The 21,569-nt window shown below is 35.2% G+C and overlaps 2 protein-coding genes across 2 annotated transcripts in view; both read right to left on the bottom strand.

Moving 5' to 3' along the window:
- Positions 1-17,922, bottom strand: part of LOC138325880 (zinc finger SWIM domain-containing protein 5-like) — a 47,304-nt gene extending 29,382 nt beyond the window's left edge. The window contains exon 1 of the mRNA XM_069271857.1: positions 17,531-17,922. Within this exon, the coding sequence (XP_069127958.1) occupies positions 17,531-17,897 (367 nt within the window). The 5' untranslated portion in view covers positions 17,898-17,922. The remainder of the gene's footprint in view (positions 1-17,530) is intronic.
- On the bottom strand, positions 6,859-8,997 carry LOC138325879 (tigger transposable element-derived protein 4-like). Its single transcript, XM_069271856.1, has 2 exons — positions 8,012-8,997; positions 6,859-7,886 (listed from the first exon to the last, which is right to left on the bottom strand). The coding sequence occupies exons 1-2, from the start codon at positions 8,570-8,572 to the stop codon at positions 7,239-7,241; spliced, it is 1,209 nt and encodes a 402-aa protein (XP_069127957.1). The 5' UTR covers positions 8,573-8,997; the 3' UTR covers positions 6,859-7,238.
- Positions 17,923-21,569: the final 3,647 nt, after the last annotated feature.

The following is a 21,569-nucleotide window of genomic DNA, read 5'->3' as shown; positions in this document are numbered from 1 at the left end:
AATTACTACAAAGTACATGTACTGACGCTTTAATGTTTACCTTCCGAGGGCGTTTGAGTGCATGTGGCTGAGAGACCTGCTTTACAAGTACAGTGCATGAACCGATATGTGTTTAGTGAGGTGTATCACATATAGATAAAGTACCAGTACGTGTGTTCATGAGAAACTCTTTATATATATAACTTATAGCACGTCACTTTTCAATGTGTCATACATCCGAAAACTAGAAAGACAGAACTGGAATCTGGTATCATCACCCTCATTTGATGTTTAAGGCTTACAAATTGAGTGTCCATCCATTGAACAGAGTTCAGTGGGTCTGGGTTCAAACCCAGCTCTAGCCACTCTCATGATCAGCTGTTCAGGCAAATATTCCAGATTCTATTTCACCCTATCTGGCAATCATATACCAGGGCTTACTCTCACTCAATTATGAAGGGGTCTTTTTAACCTAATTTGGGAAATAAATTGGAGAATTTAGAAGGAATACTTCATAAGTAAACTTTGTTTTTTGGGAATGTAACAGTAAGGCTAAAATTAGAAATAATATCTATCAGAAATAAAGCCAATTCAGGCCCCAGAAAGCCAGCCCTCCATAAAAACTGGAAGTCATTGATGTATAATTAAATGTATTCAAGTAATTATAATCCCTCTATACCTCCCAGCATGTTCTCGGCAGGTTGTGATGCAACAAAGTAGTACCACATATTTATACATCAACTTATTCTAAAATTCTTAACTGCAGACCCATTGCGCTCTAGCTGACAGTTCTTTGTCATAAAAGCCTAATTTTCCGGGTAATTCTGACATAAAGTGATCGACAGTTAGGAAGAGTCGGTGATTTGAGAAGCACCTTTACCTGGAAGTCAACCCACACAATAACACTGTAAAACAGAGAATGGAAGTCACCAAGAGCAATACAACTGGGCCTTGCACTACTCGGTACGTAAAACACAATGTTGGTCTGTGTGTGTGTACCTCCGGTTACCTGTTCAGCCAGGTATGTTATAATGACAGGTATGTGACAGGGGTCAGAGGTCAGAGGTTATACACTGATTGATGATGTAATTTACGGCTAGATACACTAATGGTGCATGACTCCCAATCAAGTTCACCCAAAATGTCACTCTTTTACATTTAACTATACATAACTTGATCAGGATCTTAGATATGTTTTACGGTCCAGATAGGCTAGCTAACCTAACCCTCACAATTCATAGTGTCCGTGACCACCTCTTAATTACTTTAATAACGGGTTACACATATGTCTAAGTCCCTGAATGGTCACTGACCCGTGAACAAGGATAGGATGTCCGATGTGTAATGAACCGTGAAAACGACTTCCCTGAATAAGCCCACACCTATACATATGTATCACTTGAATGACCATTTGATATAATTCATCACATACAGCCCACATACTCCTTGGTGGTTTCTCCAACACGGAACACTCATCAATGCCTGAAACGTTTGCTAAACTATGAAATTTCAGACAATGAATTGCCATGTTTGTACAATGATTTGAAAGAGATATTTTGTTATTTCCTACAGAACATTCACTGAATTCAATTAGGCAAACACTTTAATGGGCTCTCCTGTTCAGCGAGGAATGAACAAAATAGAAATATCACGTTTACTTCATAACAATCTCAGTGATGTCTTTCTTGAATGTAAATTTAAAAATCAGATCCGTATTGCACTCATGCATGTGTGAAATAGATGGAATTTCTGGAAAACAAATTCCTTATGAATGAAGACTTTAAAACTTAACATGACGTGAATAGGTTTTGTCATGAAATTAAAGTATATTACGTGTTTATACAAACAAGAAAAGCTAGTTCTCTATTCACCAGCTGATCACAATCTTAGATACTGTTATACTGTTACACAAATAATCTACATCCGTCAATTCTTGTACTTCTAGGGAAAGAAAAAGACCAACATTCCTGGGCCTCAATGCCTAATGTTTTGTTACTGTTTTTGGCCACAAATTATTAATAAGATTGACCGACTAGGGAAAAAAGGATAAATCTCCCTAGATAACCAACCTCAGTAATGTTGATTTTGTCCACCTCTGGTCAGTTGCTGTAGCCAGATTTCTGGCTCATCCATCATCACATGCACCAGTGTCTAATTGTTCTCAGGACAATAGGGTGAGAAAATACATTGTTGGTAATATCATCATTGATCATTGTTCGGGTCAGTCTGTGGGTCAGTCTGTCAGTCGGTGTGGTCACTGTGTAAGGGGTCAGTATATATGTTAGAGGTCAGTATGTAAGAGGACAGAATAATGAGCCACACAATGTAATATCGTATTGAACCTAATGACCACCCAGGGCAATTAAAAAATTTAAAAATGAAAGAGTAGCTACTAAAAGGACAAAATTTTTACCATTTCACAAAATTATTGCAGTGTGTAGGCCATTGTTTCAGTCTGCATTGAAGTCAACATAAGTGAAAATGAGGCCTGTAAGTGACAAGGGAATTAAGAAATGTTGACTTGTCTATAAACATTATAATTCCAATTATATACAGTAACAACAAATACTATAGTACTCAGGTAAATAAGATTTCAAAGCAGATCAATCATAAGACAAATGGTCGTAAATCGTAAAACGTAGTCCCCTCTCCAATATTTAGTGTACACATCTATGATATTATAACACATATATTTTGATGTTTCTGTATATATATACATGATATATGTATGTTGAACAAGCCTGATGCTATAAAAGTACACTCGCTCCACGATTGGTGGATATAATTTTACTAAAATGTTCAGGTCGTGCAAGTATCCTAGCTTATGATTGTTCTCTTAAACATCCAATAGTCTATATTTAAGCATTGATGTCACTATTTTCTAATTTTATCGGGGTATGAAAAAAATTTTTTTTGCAAACTGTGTGAATCCGTGCAGTGGATTCTCACAAAAGTTTGCAAACATTTTTTTTTCATAACCGATAAAATTAAAAAATAGTGACATCAATACTTATAATTAACTTTATACTCTATTTGATAAAATGAAGTATGTTTAAATATAACATTATAGTGGTTTTTCAAGGATTCTTTTTTCCGAATCGTGACGTACGATAACGTCGGGGTTTCGCGCCATTCACAGATTTTTTTTCATAGTAGCATGCAAAAAAAATATTGGCCAATCAGAAAGCCAGATTTGGTATGAAAACAAAGAAAAATTAATTATATAGCTATCAGATATTTTCCCAAAAGAACCTTTCCACGGCTTCTCAAGCCTTTTAAGCTTGATCATCTATAGTGAAATTGAAAAATAATGTATTGAAATTTTCTCTGAGCTTTATATCTATTTGCATAAGATAAAAGGAAAAATTATGAAAATGTTCTTTTGAGTATAGATATACATATTTCAATCACCAAAATGAATAAATTGAAAGTTTAATTGAATCTACTGGTAAAAGCCTCCATAATCACATCCTGAAATAAGTTATATCAATTTGAGGCAGTGCAATGTCAAATTCAAATAAGTAACAGGCCTGTAGAAATATATAGGTAGTGATTCACATTACACCAGGAGAGTTGGACAATACAGCAATTAATGCCTCGGGTCTAAATATAACAGTTATAAATGAGTCACGTTATAAACTCCTAATCGCTGGACAATTATCTTTTAAAACTATTTTCCATGATATATCACAGAATACAATTGAAAACAAAAGACCATGAATGTGAAGACTTAGGTGTCAGAATCAAGATTAAATAATTAATGGGCCTTTTTAAGTTTTGAAACTTATATACATGTACACATCAAAAGAAGAGAGAAGCTAGTGGCCCATGAATGTGATGTTAAAATAGCAAGTAAAGAATAAAGCAAATACCTTGAAGGTTCTGTTGAGAATTTTACCAACTAATTACAATAGTGTTTCAAAACTGTAAATGTGTTGCACATATTTTTCCTTCTCTCATTTATATGTTAACCCTAAATATATGATACTGCATATGGTATCTATTATGTGAATGATATTGTTTAAGAGAAGAATCATGTGTACAATACCACTAGTGTATGCACACCAAGGCACTCGTCTCTCACTGTTTCTGGGTCACTGTCTCCAAGAAATATTGTCACAATGCTTCGGAACAGAAACAAAGCTGGTCGCTTGCATTTCTTAGAGGTCATTGTCCCACCATTGTTCCCCGATTTTTTTTTTTTAATAATGGAGAAACATTATACTCCATAACGAAAAATGATAGCTTGACTTAGTTATGGGAATAGGCGATACACACAGCATGCAGTCAGCCTCTGTAACCTATAGCTCAATCCCAGAATGAACAGCAGGATTCTTGCTACTGGTCCATTCACAATGAATTATAGATAGTGCTCCACTAGAGTTGCTCTAGTCAACAGCCTTCATCAATTATACATCTAGTGCAAACATTGACATTTCACCTCACAACACCAACATTTTGTAACATTGAAATTTAATTCAATAATTTAATCAGATCCCATTATTCTCTTTGGTATATAGACAGTGAACAAGAGTTTGACATACACCCAGTACAAGAGGCCATTGTGACAAAATCAATAAGACTTGATTATCAGTGAAATTGTCCTGCCCATGACAGAATAAGATTAATGCGGACTTTGTTCTGAAATCCTCCAATCCCCTCCTCATACATCACATAATTATACACTCTCCGCATTCAACTTTGACCCCAATCCTTTATTGACACACTCTCTGCAGCGAACTTTGACCCCAAACCTATAGTTAAATTATCACAGCAACTAGATCTTTACACAGTCTCTGCATAGAAATATAATCTGAATACCAAACAGAAATATGATCCTAATACCAACAGAAATATCCCCCTTAAGGAGAGTTTATCTCTAAAGTCTTCTCCAGGTTTGTCTTGCCGATTGCCCTTGTCCACTAACAAAGTGTGAAATATCTGCCTTATAAAGATTCTCCACCAAGTGTCATAGATTAGTTAAAGTACATTATATACAGGATGTATCATTTCGTGTATGTAAATAATTTATAAATACAATATACTTCATGTCTGATGGGAGTGTCTTCATAGCTGATTTTATATGGATATAAACATTGTAATGAAATTAAAATAATGAGTCATTTTTATTTATTTACTCTTATTTTCTTCACCAATAGATCAAGATTTAATTTATATAGACATAATAGTTGCGATTATATAAATATTTCTTGTTAAACATAATTAATGATAATAAAATCAGGCTTATAACTAATATTTGAATAACTTTTTAAATTTTTAACACAATAAATTAATGACTCTGGATTTGAACTTGACCCTCTAACTCAGGATTCTTGAATCACAGACTTGAAATTTTGATGCTACCGGAAAATATACTTAAAATTCAAAGTTTGCTCTATTTAAGTGCTTACTTTAAATATGCACTTTTTTTCATAATTAAGCAATTGCATTGGATGCACATTAAATCATTACTACACTGACATTATACAATTATCATCAAAAAAAAATCTTTTAAACAATTTGAAAAAAAAATTTCATACCAATCTTTAAAGTACATTTTAAATTTTCTAAGGTACTTTAGGTACACGACCACTTAATTGTGTCATCAGGTATAGCATTTATCTGAAAAGGAAATTTAACTTCAGAGAGTGAAATGTTCATTTTAAGAATTTTACCTGTTCTAGGTTCTGGAGTCAACAAAATTTATATAATTAATAAACTGCAATATTTCACTGTCCCCACGAGGAAATTACAATACTTCCTTCTGACATACAAGCTTGTTACCTCAGTAATAATTAGAATCCTGATAAAAAAATTAAAACCAGGACCTAATCCAAAATGAGGCAGGATGTTAAACATTAGTGCAAATGTCATTGCATGTACAAGCACATTCTAAACTGATTAGCAGGACTGTAGGGCTTTTTGTACATAAGAATGTTTATCTAAAAGGAGACCCATTCATTCTGGAATTACAAGTACAGTACAAAGATATTAAAGTACACCAAAAAACTTATAAGGGCAGTATAAAGAGATTCCATGAGTTTATCCACTCTATACCTCTGGCAGATAAAAGGAATGGTTGACTGAAAAACACATCAACTCATTACATAAGAAGTATGTGTATTACTTATAGTACAGTAAATACTGAACAATGGACTGGATTTGTTTGTACCACCAGGTATGTATAGGTAAGGTTAGGACAATCCCAGGTCACTTATTTATAGCCCTGCCTTGTAGTGGGAAATACCTGACTGACCTAGATACAATATAGCTGGTCTCTCTGGGTCACAGGTAAGTTGGTAATGCCTAGTAGTGAATACCTGTAGATATTGTTTTCTAGTAAACAGGTCATCTTTTATTTACCTATCTCTACAATTGCCAAGGTATCCCCCAATACCTGTCTATATAACATAAGTCTCCCTTTAGTACACAAGGGAGTCTCCAGTATATATACCTTGTACAGTTGAATCTCATTAACTTGTTTCACTCCAAGACACTGTTAATTCCAAGATTTGTTTTTGTTTTAGTAATTATAGGGAACACTAAATTTGATTTTGTAAAAGTTAAGGCATACATAGTATATTAAGTATTTATGTGTAGATTTTGTATTTCATTTGTATAATGCATTATTGTACAAAACTGATAGGCTGTAAAGCTAAAAGTAATAAAAGAATTTGAATTTGAGTTAATCACATTTCCAAAACTTTTCCTTTTTATATTCCAGAAAACTTGAATACAGATATCTATATATTCATGATCAGATGACTTATATTGACCTTCCAAGGGAGATAGCAAAAAAGGTCACATATGACAGTGGGTCTCTTAATTGAATCATTACTCATCGGCGAAAAAAGGCAAATAAGACACATCATGTACATTTGGACTTTTTTATTGCACTATATATTGTTATTAAAATAGTACAAGATATAAGAAACATTTACATTTCAAAATAATAAAACACAAGTACATGAAATTATCTCTATTGATAAATTTAAATAATTTATTTAAAATAATTAAAAAAAAATATTTATCAAAATTTGGATACATGTGATTTAAAATTTGGATAAGTTCAAATGATACAAATGTACAACCCTTCAAATTATAAAAAATAATAATAATAATTAAAATACAATGTATGTTAGTAAAATCAATTTACTGACTAGAACAATATTAATTATTATTTACATGTACCCTATGATAGACACAGTCAAATATACAGAATCAATGTTCAGACATTGTGTAACTGGAAGTTGTAAAAGTTAAGCTTGATCCCTAGTTACACTTCCGAAATAGTCATCGATCTTCACTTGCTTACATTTTGTCACTGTTTCTAAAGTTAAAAACTCTTCCATTTTAACCAAATCTAGAAGCATGGCTGCATGTCCTTTGTTAGCACTAAACAGTTTCAATTTTTCAACCATGCTGAGTGCATCTTCCAGCGATATGGATGCATTTTCACAAAGGCCTTGTTCCTCAATGTCACTTTCACTGTCACTAGTGTCAGATCGATGGTCATCATGGCTGAAATCTTTCAGCAATTCTGAAGCAGGCTTTGACCAATCAGTTGTTTCGGTGTCACATGTACAAAGTTCATTATCGATATGAACAAGTTCACGAAACTCGCAGTCAAATAACTCTCGCGAAAGTTTCATGGCTGCCAATGGCACATCGTCGTCGGCATCATCATCATCATCACTGTGGTTTTCGATGTTTTCATTTTCACACGATTCCATAGAAGGTCTAATTTTGAACCCGGCCTTTGCAAAACACTTAACAATTGTCTGACTTTCTACTTCATTCCATGAATTGCTGAACCAGAGGATGGCGTCAAGGATGGTGATTTTTTTCAGAATGTCTGACCCACAGATTGTCGAACACTTATCAACTTCCTTCACCATATGGACCATCTGTAAAATATCCAAAAAAAATTATAAAGATGATTAGGCTATTATAATTTACATGATTTATAAAGGCTAAATGTGTGACAATATATTCCGTAGAATTCAATAATAAAAAAATATCAATGGATTACCTGGCGTTTCCTGAATTTCAATTTGGTCGCCTGAATGATTCCTTGGTCCATTGGCTGAGTTAAGGAAGTTGTATTCGGAGGCAGAAATTTTACTTCAACATTGCTCAAATCTATAGATGGGTGGGATGGTGCATTGTCTATAAATAACAGAATCTTCCTTTTCTGTGCTTTCATCTTTCTGTTCAATTTTTTAAGAAAGTCCTCAAAAATGGCACTGGTCATCCAAGCCTTTGAGTTGAAGTAATAGTCCACAGGTAATGACTCCGTTTTAATTTTGTTAAAACACCTAGGCTTCCTGGATTTCCCGATTACTAAAGGTCTTATCTTTTCACCAGTCATTGATGCACACAACGCCACGGTGATACGTTCCTTTGAACGTTTACCTCCCGCACAATCCTCACCTTTTGTGTAGAAAGTTTTCTTTGTGGTGTCTTTAAAAAAAAGGCCGGTTTCATCCATGTTAAAAATGTCACTTGGATTGTACGATTCACAGATTTCTGACAGTTTATTAGTCCATTCAGCTACAGTTTGTTTGTTTACATCACCCCTTTCTCCGCTCATGGATCCAAAAACGATGTTGAATCTCTTAGTAAAACTTTGTAGCCATCCTTGTGATGCCTTGAAATCCGTTTTCCCCAAATCCTCCGCAAAGTTAAGAGCCTTTGTTTTCAGTAGCGGACCTGAGATATTGATCCTTCTTGCCGAAGCGTCTTTGAACCACTCGTATGTTAGGCTGTTAATTTCTTCATTTCCAGTTAGATAACGCCGTCTCTTCGATTCTCCCGGAACATTGTTTTCAAAGTCATTTATCAATTCTAATTTTCGTTTACGTAGATTCTGAATCTGAGTTTTTTCCAACTCCAAAATCCTGTGCTACCTTGTAGGCCGGTTTCCCCGCATCTAGTAATTTGATTGCTTCGATCTTGTCGTTTAAAGTTAAAACTTTTCGTTTAGGCGAAGCCATACTACGTACGTACGTCTGAACTGTACGCTTAAAAAACAACAATAATGGCGCAGAAAGCGTCCCTAGTGAGCTGTGTTCATTTCATCTCGTACAGACGTGAATTCGCGAGAGGTCAAGAGTGTATCGACTATAACTTCCGGTTTAGGTAAGGTCGCTTAATACATAGCGAAATCGATGGTCGGGAGTACCTTGATCACGGTCGCTTGTCGCGTAAGACAGACAGTCGCTTAATTGGAGTGATTCATATAGGTAATTACGTCGGGAGGAAAAATTATGGTCGTTTAAAACAGGCGGTCGCTTAATTCAGAGGGTCGCTAAGGCAATTTTGACTGTATTCATGATCAGATGACTTATATATTATCATATTGATTTCAGTGGTCCAGCATAGTACAGGTTTCATATATAGCTTTCCGTGGCTTTTCTAAAGCTTTAATTAGGGCTATATAATAATGTATTATAGCTGAATTTTAATATTTCCGTGGTTTTTTTTTTATATCTTCCAATATCATATATATATATATATATATATACAAAAGAAATTGTCATGTATTACATAAACCGTATTACATAAACGTATTCAACCCAATAAGCACCCATGCCCCTATAAGCGCCCCTCCCACTTTTAAGGCCTCCTATAAGCGCCCCTCCCACTTTTAAGGCCTCCTATAAGCGCCCCTCCCACTTTTAAGGCCTCCTATAAGCGCCCCTCCCACTTTTAAGGCCTCCTATAAGCGCCCCTCCCACTTTTAAGGCCTCCTATAAGCGCCCCTCCCCCACTTTTAAGGCCTCCCTATAAGCGCCCCTCCCACTTTTAAGGCCTCCTATAAGCGCCCCTCCCACTTTTAAGGCCTCCTATAAGCGCCCCTCCCACTTTTAAGGCCTCCTATAAGCGCCCCTCCCACTTTTAAGGCCTCCTATAAGCGCCCCTCCCACTTTTAAGGCCTCCTATAAGCGCCCCTCCCACTTTTAAGGCCTCCTATAAGCGCCCCTCCCACTTTTAAGGCCTCACTTTCAATTGCCCATAGCTATAGGCATATAAAAATAAAGACCAAAACTATCAAAACTAATAAGCTTAAGGTTTGGAATAATTTTGTCTTGATAAGCATCTTTTCATTTTTCCAATTTTCTAAACGCCCTGGGCACTTATTTGGTAGAATATGATAATAATTAAATGTCAAATCATATGAATGGGATAAGATTTGGTGAATATTGTACTTGTATATCATGTATTAAAACTTCAAATCATTGATCTTATTACTGACGAAAATAAGAAATGAGATACATAGAGCTAGACTGATGTTATTATATATGAGTTCACTGAGGAAGTCTTGTAGTTTGTGGTCTAATCAGAAGTTACTATAATTACATATTATATCACTGCACATACATCAGGTAAATAGTGATTCGTATGACTCCAACAAGGAACCAATTATTCTAAACTTTAATTAAAAAATGTGGTTAAACTAAAAGCCACCAGTAATTATATTGACAAACGTAAAATTTACAATTTTTGTCATTCTCATAAATCCACAGAAGATTTATGATTCACGAGAAGATAAAAAAAAATCCAGTATAATCTCAGAGCTTGACGAGCCACTGAGAGGCTTGATCATAACAGTAATCGGACAGGTATGCAATAAATACAAGTATAGCCAATTGTCAATTTGAAATGAATTAATCACTCAGTCAGTGTCCAGCTTAAGTGTCCACAGCCCTCCTCTATATTTAAACATTTCTGATGGGTTGTCCACTCCTTGAATGCCAGTAATTATGGGGAACCATTGAATCAACAGGGCAGGGTACTGTTTCCTGTAGGGACTGACCAGTATAGACTCTGCTCTGACCACAGGTATTAAAGGCATAAAAAGAAAGTGACAAGTGGTCAGAAGAAAACATTTACACAGAGCTGACCATCGGTTGATCAGGCCTTAGATGGTATTAACTATTCATGCAATGTATGACCAATGTTCTCTGTTTGAGCCCTATTTTAAATGGCAATATAAATTGTTTTATCAATAGCCACAGACAACAGGCCTTCAAGCCTACTTTACACACAATGTCCACACCTGGCTGGGACAGTGCCATGGAAATACCCTCAGAACTGAAAATTCAAACCATACACAAATCACCTTTTCTAAACTACCAATTGTATCTGGTTCTTTTAAAAGATAAAACCTGGTTCATTTGGCCATTGAGCAGTCCAAGTGTTATACCTTTGGACTGATTCAGGCAGAGAGAATGTGACTATAAAAGTAACACTTGACTAAAGCAAACTTTCATTGAGCACACACACACACACACCTTTATCACAAACCTTGGAACAGCCAGCCATTGGCAACTCGAGGATATTCACAACAGATTATCTCACTTGATAGCTGGGTGCAGCCATTTCCCCCTGAAATGGCCTGTATGTAATATCCCACTTGGTTACCCGGTATTATGTGTACAAGAAGATCCAGACAGAATGTTTATCGACCATGATAAAAAAAGTTTTAAACTTGCTGGCCAATTTCACCTCACAATATATACATCACACTGTAGAAGGACAAATGGAGATAAAATGGGAGAGTTGTTACTAGGGCCTCTCGTTTCAGGCAGTACTGCTATCCTTAAAGACAAATTTGACCCAATAAGCATCCAGGGCTCTTAGAAATTGGATAAAAAATGAAGGGGTGCTTATAGGACCAATTTTGGACTAATTACCTTTCACAGAATTATTGCAAAAATAAAACAATAATCAATTTGTAAAAAAATAAAATTAGAGAAACTTAAATGTTTTTGTTTTGTTTTTGTTAGTTTCAGACTTTAATTAATTAGTTGTAAGTGAAATTAATTGTAGCCTCAAAAATGCCTTGGTAGGGGCACTATATAGCTAGCTTACAGGGACAGGGTCACTTTTTAGGTTGTATGGTAAATCGAAATATTTAAAGACCTATATCCTGTGCACAAACCTTTCAGATAAGTAATAAACAATGACCTTTCCTGAGAGTTTATCAATTAAATTATTCAGACATCTGTGATTAAACACTGAATTTAAAATGAATCAGCTGTTACCGATGGATATGTACCTGTTGGCTACAGACAGGCCCGTCATAAGGTGTCCATAAATATACACCATACATACCTTGTTATTTCTAATCAAACTTCAAATCTTACAATTTAATTCAACTTGTACACATACAATACCATTGGTACTTTAACTTGCTTACAGAACATGTACAATATACATGCTTGAAACCTGTTAGGATTTCATGGAGCTGTGTGTCAATTAATTATTCCTCAATAATCCCTTATTTGTAACATTTACAATCTGAAATATGATGTCATTTGAAAACAGAAAAACAAGAAATAATTCCTGCAAGACATAATATTCTCTAATTGTAAAGTACATGTCTTAAACTTGAATGTCAAGCCACCTCGCACTGACAGGAGAAGGAAGGAGGGAGAGAGCTCCAGAAAAGGAGCATAAAAATCAGTAAAGGTAATTATATATATATATATATAATACATGCTGCACATTTGCCTTACACCCTGGAGATTAACCATTATTTACAGGCTATTACACCAAAATCTCTATGTGCCTGCAGCAATCGGCTTTGTATAATGTGACTCCAAAATATTAATCTCCAGGAAAATGATCAGAAATCTATAAAAGCTGTCATTTGTATATAGTATATATAATAGCCTAGCAGCATTGTGCCCATGGCCTCCATATACAACACACTGGCTTCAAGTGAAACCAAATTAAGCTAAATGATAAACTCCACCAGTGGGCACAACAAGACCAGGAACTGGGTACAAGCGTCCAGCAATTACAACTTACATGGAATTTACCCTGCTAATTGAGGTACTTGTGTTGAAACAGCAACACTATTGTAGTTTTTTTATTGTCCATATTAAATATTTACATATATACCTAGCCGTTGGCTAGGCCTAAGGGAATCCTATAGAGCTCTCCATATATTAATAGCTAGAACATGATAAAATACCTTTGTTCATATACAGTATGACTATGTACTATATATCTCTGTGTATCACATCAAGAATACAAAGAATTTACATGGGAGATATATCCATCACACACTTAATGTTCCCATAAGGATTTATGGAAGATGGGAATAATTCCAGTACAACTACATTATATGTATTTGTATACAGCTATAATCATTCACTAGATGTGAATTGCTTGTACAATGCCTGGAAAGCCAATTCAACATGGGTTTAGCCTAAGTTTCCAACATATTGGTTATATCATTTGTCCATGGGTTTAGCCTCAAGTTTCCAACGTACTATACGTAGTGGTTATATTATTTATCCATGGTTTTAGCCTCGAGTTTCCAACGTAGTGTTTATATTATTTGTCCATGACAAACATTTCCTGGAGGTCCAGATCTCCAGGGTGACTATAAAATGTCGGAACCTGGACATCCATCAGTGTCAGTCCTCGCCAGCAACACATACCCTGGTAGGCATATGCTGTAACACAATGTGACATATGCATGTAGTCAACGCTGATCATTTATGCCCTAGACCAATTTGGAGCATAAACATCAGTCATAATTCCTTGATTTTATCACAGAACATGTCATAAAACCACCTATCTCACACAAGTCTATTCTCTTCTTAGCTTCTCATGGCAGTAGAAGGCTAGAAGCCACAACAAGGATTAATTCCACATAACCACATGCATGAAACAGTAGAGAAATATATAGTAGGGACTCCATATATATATGATGATCAAATATGGCCAACATATCATATAATGTTAATATATTGTAGGTCCTGACACAATCTGGTACAACTTGGTCAAGTTGTAATCACAATAATATCATGCATATATACATCCCAGCCTAACGATATTCATGTCCACTGATTTGCAAATTCAAATTCTACAGGCTGTATAGTGTGTAACTGTTTATATTTCGGTTACTTTGGCTTTCCATCTCAGCTTGGCACATCCTCAAATGCCCCTGGCTGTTAAAATCATAATCAAATGTTTCTAAAGCAAGTACCCCCAGACTCACAACATCTGACTGATATCCATGTTTTACTGGATGATCTACCCCAGATCCCAGTTATATTCCTTCAGGGCAGGGCTCAGGGCCTTAAGAGAAAATTATCAAAAAGTCAAATATAACATCAGTCAACTTGATTCTTTGTAATTATAGAAATGCGTTGACATTTGTGCAAAAGAATTTGTTTTCTTACCTTTATGAAATTCTTTGCTTTTTCTTTTGATTTTTTGTTTTACACAAAAGCAATTGTGAAAATTAACTTTATCAATTGTGAAAAAAAATCATAGTATAGGGAATGTGCCCAATTTCAGTCCCAAAAACAGCCTAGTGAGAGCCCTGCAGGGTCACATACATGTACATGCTCCTTTAACCCAACAGATAGTCCTGAAGCACTAGCTGTCACTAAAGGTAACTGACTATGCCACCGCCATATCCCACCAACAGGTAGTCATGAAGCACTGTTCTCCATCATGAAGCATTGTTCTCCATCAATCCCACCAACAGGTAATTAACTGACTATGCCACAGCCATATCCCACCAACAGGTAGTCCTGAAGCACTGTCCTCCATCAATCCCACCAACAGGTAATTAACTGACTATGCCACAGCCATATCCCACCAACAGGTAGTCCTGAAGCACTGTCCTCCATCAATCCCACCAACAGGTAATTAACTGACTATGCCACACATACACACAGCCATATCCCACCAAACAGGTATTAATGACTATGCATCCCACTGTCCTTCACTCACAATCCCACCAACAGGTAATTAACTGACTATGCCACAGCCATATCCCACCAACAGGTAGTCATGAAGCACTGTCCACCATCAATCCCACAAACAGGTAATTAACTGACTATGCCACAGCCATATCCTACCAACAGGTAGTCCTGAAGCACTTTCCTCCATCAATCCCACCAACAGGTAATTAACTGACTATGCCATGTCCATCCCACCAACAACAGTAGTCCTGAAGCACTGTCCTCCATCAATCCCACCAGCAGGTAATTAACTGACTATATCTATGCCACATCCATCCCCACCAACAGGTATCTGATCATGAATGCACTCTATATGCCAGAGTGTCAATCACTCCTTAGCTACATAAATTAAGGTGACTGTCATGACTCTAGATCTTATATGACATCCTCCCAAACTTATCCCCTCTGACCATAGCCACCACCCAAGCCCATCCTTTATATAATACATGACAAACCCAATCCTGATCTGCCCCTCCTTCCTACCCATTACAATAGGTACACAACAATTAAAAATAATTTTTATTAGCATTACACCCATGGTGAAGTGAATGTGTTTTGTACATTGTTTTTAAATGAATGATGTCTGAAGTACAAATTGTACCTAATGACTGAATACAAGGTTAATATATATATCTGCACCAACTGACTTATAACTTATACTTGAGCTCTACAAGGGACCTTGCATGACATCTTCTTTCCTTCTCTATTTCATAAACCACATGACGAAATACAGAGAAAATCAGTATAATTATTACCTTCTATTATTATGATCTAATGTAATCAATAGTCTATTGTATACTGTTACATCATAGAATAAATGGAAGATTTTATATGACATCATTCTACTATACATATAATTAAGTCATGAGCATGTCCATATGTCAAACTTAATTTGTTTGCCAAATATCTGTACCGTATTCGACCCAATAAGTGCCCAGGGCGCTTAAAAAATTGATAAAAATGAAAAGGTGCTAATAAGTTGAAATTATTGCAAATCTATACCGTTTTATGTAATTTTGGTCCTTATTCATGCATGGGCAATTGAAATTGAGGCCTCAAAAAGGGGGAGGGGGCTTATAGGGACATGGGCGCTTATTGGGTCGAATACGGTATATGTACCAATAAACATCAAAATAAGACAGATGATTGTTATGTACACAAGATCTTCTTGTTGATATTTTCACTAAATTCATACCTAATAATATATGATGTCATCATTGCACTATATACTGAAAATAATTTTGAAATTAATGAAGATAGAGACCAGATGAAGATATATATATGTTGATGGCTTTTTCCCAAAATAACAAGAAATCAAGTGTTGGAGAACATTTTATAAAATCATTAATTATATATAGTTATTGGGTTCAGTGTTAAATTTTTATCTCAAACATAATTAAAACAAAAGATAAATTATCAGATCAACCCTACACAATTACCTATCACTGTAATATCGGGTCCCCTGATAACAAGTTGGCTGGGACCTAGCTGAATTTAGGGTGATACAATGTTATCTGGATGCCTGACAGAGTTTGTAAATTGTATATTACATCGGTGGTGTATGTCTATATCATGTACACATGATCCTTGCAGCAATTATCAAGAACTGGAATGATATTGCAATCATTTCATCAGCTGTTTATAATTTAAGTAAAATATATCTTTTTATAAAACTATTATCCTTTTCAAAATGGATACAATGACAATGATAATACACAATATTGTTGATATCATTATTATTAATTGAAGCCTCTAATGACCGGCCTACTATATATCAATACATGTGTAAATAGGCCTGGGAGGCAGAGAAGGGTTTTATCCAGCCAAGTGGGGTATAAAAATGCACAAGTATCCACGGTATGCCTGCTTACTCCATTCACAATGAACAATCTACTGCCCCTGTTCTGTCCGTACTGGAAACTTTATCTCCCCTCCTCCATTTTATGTACATTGATTTTTACTAAGTTGGCCAGTAAACTGGTGGAATAAATTGACATACAGACCTAAGGCAATATTTAGTTTCATGTCGACAACACTGTGTGTACAGGAGAATTTATACCCAGGTTACAATGTGTATTCAAATGAGTCCCAGTCTGGTGTAGATTAAAATTGAGCCGAGCTGTGCCTTTATGTACAAACAGTTAGCATTACCCTACTTAAACTCTCTTGATAAGAACGACAATTCATTAATGTCTGCTTACGGACACTAAACACACCTAGCTTACTTAGAAGTAGGACTAACTTTAAGCAGGGTTAACGTTAGAAGGCGAAATATCTTTTGTGTCCCTAGAATGTTTGTAGAGGCCATGGGAATGTGTTTTAATCGTTAAAATATTATACCGATGAATGAAAATTTGTCAAAAGAAGCATAAATAATCTTAACAAAGTATCATATTTACGTTTGAATTGCAAAAATATCACTCTTTAAAACACACTGTTTTTTTCTATTTTTAAGCTCAGGGTAGGTTAAACAAATCCAAACATAATAATCACGTTTTGGCCTACTGTGTGTTTCACTATTGTTATTGTGGAATTTGGGGTATGTAAACGAGTGTTGGTATGAAAACCAACCTTTGTGCAGTATCAGGCAATGCTGAATTACACAGTCGATACATCACGGCCTGCTTCACACATAAAATAAAGACAAATGACAGAAAGGAAATCAAATATTCATTGAACAATGTATCGACCTGTTTCGCTCAGCTGTCATTTCTGAAGCAACGTCACAGTACCGATCGACCCCTTGTTTCTAACATCAAACTTTCATCGATACTTACCAATTTGTAAAACACTATCAACAGCACCATTTTCTAGAAGTCTTACTCCCTGATGAAAGGGTAATTTTTGATTTTCTGCGCCATCCTTCCCACAGTTTGCGAAGGATGAGTACATACAAATATCCTTTTCGTTTCGAGGGAAGGACCAGAACACGATTCGCCCCTGAACAGGCTCGGGGATCCGATCGAAACGTTGTTCTACGGTCTGAAATGGGATGTTTTCCGCCACAATTTTAGCACAAATATCCAATAGAGATTCCACTTTATCACCGTGTCCACTTTTACCATCCTTAAATCCCGAATTCCCAGCATTTTGGGATATCCAACTTGGAGCAAAATTCGTACACAGCCTTTTCGGAGCTGCCATGAGGAAACATCTGATGGATCGCACAAACCGGTGTGCGCATGTGCAGTAATTCTTGTGGGAGGTCTACGCTTGCGTATCGTTTACAAACATTAGCCTATGCTAGGTTGGGGCCGCTAACTTTACCTATGGGAAAATCCCTCGGAATGAATGAAAGGTCAATAAGCCCTACGTCAAGCATATGTGAGATAAAACACTTCAATGGATTTCCGTGATTAAGCGATTTGGTTTGTGTCAACAGAAAGCTTGGAATCATTTCCGTTTTCACTAGAAAGAAAAGAATTGACAATCTGTATCAGAAAAGACACCATTTACTTCCGTTTATGTATAAGTATAAATATATTTTGCTCACAACATATGCCACATGCTTCCACGACAAACAATCGATGGGCCCCGCCCACAAAAACATAAAATACTATCAAGAGCTCATTACTACGTTATCACGTCACAAGACTGGTAGAGTCAGCTAGGTACAGGGGAGTGTGGCCAAGTGGAACAAAGTACACTCTGTTGTACACGCGCGTACACGCAGCATAATGCACTAGCTTAACTTATTTAGTTTTCTATATATATTCTATAAATAGTTTGTGTATGATGAAATTAAATTACCATACGGACATTAATTAACGACGCGCTTCTTAGAATTTACAAAAGGCTTATGTGATCTAATGTTATTTGTATCTGATATGCGACTCTACAGTGTAAATAAAAATATTATATTATATTATGCATTCGATTTAACGGACATAATAATTATAATTGATAAACAAACCATACATATTGTACTATTAAAAAATATTGTCATAATTTTTCAGGAAATAGTCTACATTTTTCACATTTTTTTTTTTATAATTTAGAGTATCACTGACGGAATTTATCGATCATTCGATTTCCCAGTTTTACTTTTAAAATGTTGTTCTCGTTTTTAACTTGGATTATGATGCAAACACATTTACCATATTTAGCGATATAATTACAGATAATGATTATTTGATTTTAAGCTAAACTGACATTTGAAAAAAAAACCAATATTTATATGTATATATAATATGACACACAAAAATCCTATAAAGTATTACATGACCAAATTATTTGAAGTGAATCTTTTTTCGCTCATTTATGGTGCATTTGAAGAGGCGCAAATAATGGGAATGTATATCAATTTAGATTAATTATATAAATACAAAATGTTCATGTACCAGTATAATTTAATTTCTGATCAATATGCCAATTGGCTCAGCTTGGCGACATCTGCGTTACTTATTATTTAAACAGTGAGATATTTAGTCGAATTTATAATAAACCTCACCGTAAAATCTTCCGGATATTCTTAACTATACTAATTAACCATACTAATTTATTGTAGAATATTGAAAAATAACCAAAAAATACAAAAATATATATATATGTTGTAAGGGACTGCACCAGTATCAAAGATATTCGACGATCGTTTACACGTGTGCTTGATATGCTTGGGAAGAGGGGAAATGCACATAAACTATCGTACAAAATATGTTTAGATACTAAGAATACATATCGATGTATTGACACCGACATTACAAACCGATTTATCGATATTTATGTAGAGAATACGAATCAATGTATCGATACAGAAGTAGAGAGACGTATCAATGTATCGATACAGAAGTAGAGAATACGTATCGATATGTAGATACAGGTGTAAAGAATATGTATCGATGTATAGATACAGATGTAGAGAATACGTATCGATATGTAGATACAGGTGTAAAGAATATGTATCGATGTATAGATACAGATGTAGAGAATACGTATCGATATGTAGATACAGGTGTAAAGAATATGTATCGATGTATAGATACAGATGTAGAGAATACGTATCGATATGTAGATACAGGTGTAAAGAATATGTATCGATGTATAGATACAGATGTAGAGAATACGTATCGATATGTAGATACAGGTGTAAAGAATATGTATCGATGTATAGATACAGATGTAGAGAATACGTATCGATATGTAGATACAGGTGTAAAGAATATGTATCGATGTATAGATACAGATGTAGAGAATACGTATCGATATGTAGATACAGGTGTAAAGAATATGTATCGATGTATAGATACAGATGTAGAGAATACGTATCGATATGTAGATACAGGTGTAAAGAATATGTATCGATGTATAGATACAGATGTAGAGAATACGTATCGATATGTAGATACAGGTGTAAAGAATATGTATCGATGTATAGATACAGATGTAGAGAATACGTATCGATATGTAGATACAGGTGTAAAGAATATGTATCGATGTATAGATACAGATGTAGAGAATACGTATCGATATGTAGATACAGGTGTAAAGAATATGTATCAATGTATAGATACAGATGTAAAAATACGTTATGTATAGATACAGATGTAAAAATACGTAATGTATAGATACAGATGTAAAAATACGTAATGTATAGATACAGATGTAGAGAATACGTAATGTATAGATACAGATGTAGAAATACGTAATGTATAGATACAGATGTAAAAATACGTAATGTATAGATACAGATGTAGAAATACGTAATGTATAGATACAGATGTAGAAATACGTAATGTATAGATACAGATGTAGAAATACGTAATGTATAGATACAGATGTAGAAATACGTAATGTATAGATACAGATGTAGAAATACGTAATGTATAGATACAGATGTAGAAATACTTAATGTATAGATACAGATGTAGAGAATACGTAATGTATAGATACAGATGTAGAGAATACGTAATGTATAGATACAGATGTAGAGAATACGTAATGTATAGATACAGATGTAGAGAATACGTAATGTATAGATACAGATGTAGAGAATACGTTTCGATGTATCGATACAGATATAGAAAATAAGTATGTATTGACGAATTCGTGACGATATTTCTCCACATCGATCTGTAATTTCGATCACTGAAGTGCGTAATAAAAAGTGGGAAGTCGATATCGACAGATTCGCTGGCGTGAACACGTGTACAACTCTGTCGGGAAATGAACGTGCATTTTAGAATAGCGTCATATTTAATCACCCTTACACGACAAGATGTCGGTTTGAGTGACGTGTCTCCAGCCGGGACGGATATATATATAAACCAGACCCGGAGTGTTTCCTTGTGGGACACACCCGAGAACTCTATACATGGCGCCATCTGATGGCGGCGGAGAAATATGCGAATTTAATGCTATACACGGACCTTCTTAATTATGTACATGAAAGGTATAGCACCCTAAAGGGATTTGGCGTGGAAGCAAACATCGATATCAAATCCATATCCTCACAGGAAAATGGAGATGGCCTATTTAACTGACTTTTTTCAATGTAATAAAATTGGGATCCTGATTAAGGAAAGATCCAAGCAAATAATAATAGCAAAGACAAGTATTAAATATCTCATTTACATTGTATAAATTAACATTTTTATCGATAACAGGGAGAACATGGTATATGAAAGGAGAGGCAGGAATTCGATATCCGTGTTATTCGAACCACATGTCACGAGATGGCATCAACGACATCGGTACGTATACAATGAGATACCACATATGGTGGGTCTATACATAATATATTAAATACATAAGCTTATAGGGGAATGGAGCAAAAGGATTGACGCATTAGTAACTTTACGTGCGGATCCGATAAGACAT

This window comes from Argopecten irradians, chromosome 6, assembly GCF_041381155.1.
Source record: "Argopecten irradians isolate NY chromosome 6, Ai_NY, whole genome shotgun sequence".
NCBI lineage: Eukaryota > Metazoa > Mollusca > Bivalvia > Pectinida > Pectinidae > Argopecten > Argopecten irradians.
This window is presented reverse-complemented; position numbering and strand designations above follow the sequence as displayed.

Bases quoted from the DNA above. Each gene is read 5' to 3' on its own strand.
- LOC138325879 (XM_069271856.1), bottom strand. From the start codon at position 8,572: ATGAGCGGAGAAAGGGGTGATGTAAACAAACAAACTGTAGCTGAATGG. The intron at 7,887-8,011 runs GTAATCCATTGA...GATATTTTACAG, and splicing joins TGAAATTCAGGAAACGCCAG to ATGGTCCATATGGTGAAGGA.